Raw genomic sequence first — 4,366 nt, 5'->3', positions numbered from 1 at the left:
CCACCCCCGGATGTAGGACAGGCTAGCCCAGAGCCCTCCCAGTGCCTCCCAGTCTGTCCCAGTGCCCTCCCAATCTGTCCTAGTGCTCCTGAGGAACATCCCAGTAACCTCCTGGTTCCGCTGTACCCCACCTTGGTCCTCCTGAGTGCCCCTACTGGTGCATCAAGACTCCCCCCCAGTGCCTCCCAGACCATCCCAGTATCTCCCAGTACTGACAGAGCTCACTCCCAGTGCCTCCCAACTATGGCACCCAGTGCTCCCAGTTGCCCTGTACCCGCTTTTGTCCTCCTGGATGTGGGTACCCAGTGCATCAGGACTCCCCCAGTGCCCTCTCACTGTGTCCTAGTAACTGACCAGTCTGCTCCAGTGTCCTCCCAACATGTCCCAGTACCTTACCAGTGCTTCCCAGTCTGTCCCAGTGCCCTCCCAATACCTTACCAGAGCTTCCCAGCGTCCCCAGCTGCCCTGTACCTGGGCAAGGGTGCCCAGTGCATCAGAACCCCTCCCAGTAACTCCTGGTGTGTTCTAGCATCCTCCCAGTGCCCTCCCAGTGCCTTCCCAGTGCTCACCTTGGTCCTCCTGGGCAGCATCATTGTAGTTGACCTGCTTGCGCACCCGCTTGCCCTTGCCCAGGTTGCGCGCCAGGTCCTCCTGCTGCTGCTCGTAGTGGTGTCGCAGCAGCTTCTCCCAGTAGTCAGGGTCGACGTTCTCCTCCTGCTTGATGATCTCCCGCTCGATCTCCTCGATCTGCTGGCACACGCACTGTCAGCGGCCACCCAGGGCACCCGCGGGCACCCGCTGAAATCTCATTGGCCTGAGGTTGTCACCACCACATCTGTCATCGCTGGCTCCAGCGTCCCCAGCTCCATCAGCTCCACCCTGATCATCCCCCATCCCCATCGTCCCCACCACCATTATCTGCATTGTCCCCATCATCTCCCACCTCCATCGCCTCCACCTCCATCGTTCCCATCACCTTCATATCTATATCATCATCCCCATTCTCATCGTCTCCATCATCCCCATCTCCACCTCTATCATACTCATCCCCATCACCTCCATCTCCATCATCCCCATGACCTCCATCTCCATCGTCCCCATCATTCCCAATCCCATCATCCCCATCTCCACTGTTTCCATTGTCCCCATCCTCGTCTCCATCCTTCTCTTCTCCATCATCTTGATTTGCCTGTCATTTCCACTTCCACTATCCTCATCTCCATCATTTTCATTGTTCCCATCCCTATTATCAGACCACATCGTCCCCATCATTTCCATCATCCCCATGCTCATGATCTCCATCACCCCCATCTCCACTGTCCCCATCTCTATCACCCCTGTTTTCCCCATCACCTCTATCTCCATCATCTCCAGTGTCCCCATCCCCACCATCCCCATCATCTCCATCCTCATCATCCCCAACTCCACCATATCCATTGTCCCCACCTCCATCGTCTCCACCTCCATCATCTCCAGTGTCCCCATTGTCCCCACCTCCATCATCTCCAGCGTCCCCATTTCCATTGTCCCCACCGTCCTCCCCTTCACATCCTATCTCGTGTCCTCGTGTCCCTGTCCCCCGGGCGCACCTTGTCCTCCTCACGCACGACATACTGGGCCACCTTGAAGGAGCTGAGGTACTCGTTCATGTTCTGCACATCGGCATCGTCGGTGGCATCCTGGTTGCGGTCCAGCAGCCGGGCGATGGCCTCATTGTCGTAGTGGATGACGCTACTGTCCTCCTCCTTGTTCTCCCCTGCGCCGGCGACACGCTGCTGACACGGCCTGACTTGGTCCATCAGGGCCTGGCACGGCTCAACATGGCCTTGGCATGCTCCAACATGGCCCAACACAGCCTGACATGACCTAGTACGGTCCAGCATGGCCCAACACAGCCCAATACAACCCAACATGGCCTGACATAGTCCAACACTGTCCAACGTGGTTCAACATGGCCCAGCGTGGCCCAACGCAGCCTGACATGACCTAGTACAGCCCAGGACAGACCAACACAGCCCAACACGGCCCGACACGGCCCAACATAGGCTGACACAGCCCAACACAGCCTGACACGACCCAGTATGGTTCAACATGGCCCAATATGACCTCACACGACCCAACATGGTCCAACACGGCCCCACATGGCCTAGTACATCCCAGCATGGCCCAACATGGCCCGACATAACCCAACGTGGCCCGACACGGCCCAACATGGCCCAGTATGGTCCAACATGGCCCAACATGGTCCAGCACGGCCCAACACGACTCAACAAGGCCCAACACGGCCCAACATAGACTGACACAGCCCAGTACAGCCCAACGTAGCCCAGTATGGTCCAAGGTGGCCCCATGTGACCTTGCATGGCTCAACATGGTCCAACATGACCCCACATGGCCCGACATGGTCTAGTACAGGCCAGCATGGCCCAACATAGTCCAGCACAGCCCAACACGGCTCAACATGGCCCGACATGGCCCACACAGCCCAACGTGGACCACTGTGGACCTACACACTCCGTTGTGGTGGTCCAACACAGTCCAATGTGGCCTAATATGGTCCAACACACCCAATATGGCCTGACACAGCTCAACATGGTCCAACATGACCCAACACAACCTGGCATGCCCCAACATGGGCCAGTATGGCTAGCACAACCCAACACAGCCTGACAAGGCCTGGCAAAGCTTGACATGGCCCAACATGGCCCAGAATGGCCTGACACACACTGACATGCACTGTCACAGCCTGGTACAGTGTGGCATAGCCTCATACACCTGGTCACCACCTCACATGTCCCATCACAGCCCTGTCATAGCCTCTCACACCCCATCATGGCATCGCACCTTCCGTCACAGCCTCATGTGTCCCATCATGGCCTCACGTGTTCCATCATGGCCCTACATGTCCCACCGCAGCCTCATGGGCCCCAACATGGCCCCATCATGTTCTTGCCTGTCCCATCATGCCTTTTCGTGACCTGTCATAGCACCATCACGACCCCACATGTCCCACCATGGCCTCATCATGACCTTGCACATTCCATCATGGGTTTGCATAATATTTCACGGCCTCGCATGTCCTACCATGGCCTCACACATCCTGTCACGACCTCAAACATCCCACCATAACTTTGCATGACCCATCATGACCTTGCACGTCCCACCACAGCTCTGCATGACCCATCATGGCCCCGTTGTGACCTTGCACATCCCATCATAGCTTTGCAAGCCCAGACATAGCCCACCATGGGCTCCCATGTCCTACCACAGCCTCCCACATCCTACCATGGCCTCCCATAGCCTCCCACATCTCATCATGTCCCACCATAGCCCCCCATGGCCCACTACGGCCTTCCACATCCCCCCCAAAGCCCAGCACACCCTGTCCCACCCATCCCCAACCCCGCTGGGCGCTGACCCTCATTCTCGTCCTTGAAGAGCTCCTCAGTGCCGAATTTGAGGATATCATCAAGCTCCTGCTTGGACATGGAGCCGGCCTTGGAGCCCAGTCCCGGGCGCACCACCAAGTGCGTCAGCATCATCTTGCGCTTGGCCACCTGCGTGATGCGTTCCTCCACCGAAGCGCGCGTGACAAACCGGTAGATCATCACCTTGTTGGCCTGGCCAATGCGGTGCGCCCGGCTGAAGGCCTGTGGGGACAGGGACACATCAGCGGGGATGTGTTGGAGAAGGGATGTAAAGATGGGGAACATGTCAGGGACGGGAAACGGTGGTGGGGAGAGGGTGGGGGGACGTTGGTAGGGACATGGTGGCAGGGGACTTGATGAGGGGAACATCAGAGCAGGGATGTGGCAGTGGGAGATGTGATGGGGAACATGTCAGAGCAGGGCCAAGGCCATGGGGGACATGTCAGAGCAGGGACATGGTGGTCGCACACACGGTGGGGGACCCTTTAGAGCAGGGATGTGGTGGTGGGGTCTGTGGTGGCAGTGGGGGACAGGGACACAGTGGGGGACGCAGGGACAGGGCGGGAGAAATGGAAGGAGGGTTGGGGACAGGGTATCAGGATGGGAGATAGGGCAGGTGATAGGGTGCTGGGTGGGTGATGCCGGGCAAGTGACAGACCTGGATGTCGTTGTGGGGGTTCCAGTCGGAGTCGAAGATGACGACGGTGTCGGCGGTGGCCAGGTTGATGCCGAGGCCCCCGGCCCGCGTCGACAGCAGGAAGCAGAACTGCTGCGCCCCCGGCGCTGCCCCCCCGGCGTCAGCGGAGGGGGCCGGTCCCCCCAAACCCGGGACCTTCCAACCCCCCCGGCGCTGCCCACCCCAGCATCAGCATGGGGGGATCGGCCCCACCAAACCCAGGACCCCCCCAATTCCCCAGTGCTGCCCCCCTAAACCCAGG

At 59.0% G+C, this 4,366-nt stretch overlaps 1 protein-coding gene across 1 annotated transcript in view; it reads right to left on the bottom strand.

Annotated features, from left to right (window-relative positions):
• Positions 1-4,366, bottom strand: part of CHD3 (chromodomain helicase DNA binding protein 3) — a 35,061-nt gene that overhangs the window by 13,666 nt on the left and 17,029 nt on the right. The window contains exons 23-27 of the mRNA XM_010571415.1: positions 4,087-4,211; positions 3,419-3,650; positions 1,590-1,756; positions 531-747; positions 434-471 (exon numbers count right to left, since the gene is read on the bottom strand). Coding sequence (XP_010569717.1) covers positions 434-471; positions 531-747; positions 1,590-1,756; positions 3,419-3,650; positions 4,087-4,211 — 779 coding nt within the window. The remainder of the gene's footprint in view (positions 1-433; positions 472-530; positions 748-1,589; positions 1,757-3,418; positions 3,651-4,086; positions 4,212-4,366) is intronic.

Source organism: Haliaeetus leucocephalus, unplaced genomic scaffold (genome assembly GCF_000737465.1).
Source record: "Haliaeetus leucocephalus isolate CR32 unplaced genomic scaffold, Haliaeetus_leucocephalus-4.0 Scaffold326, whole genome shotgun sequence".
Lineage (NCBI taxonomy): Eukaryota > Metazoa > Chordata > Aves > Accipitriformes > Accipitridae > Haliaeetus > Haliaeetus leucocephalus.
This window is presented reverse-complemented; position numbering and strand designations above follow the sequence as displayed.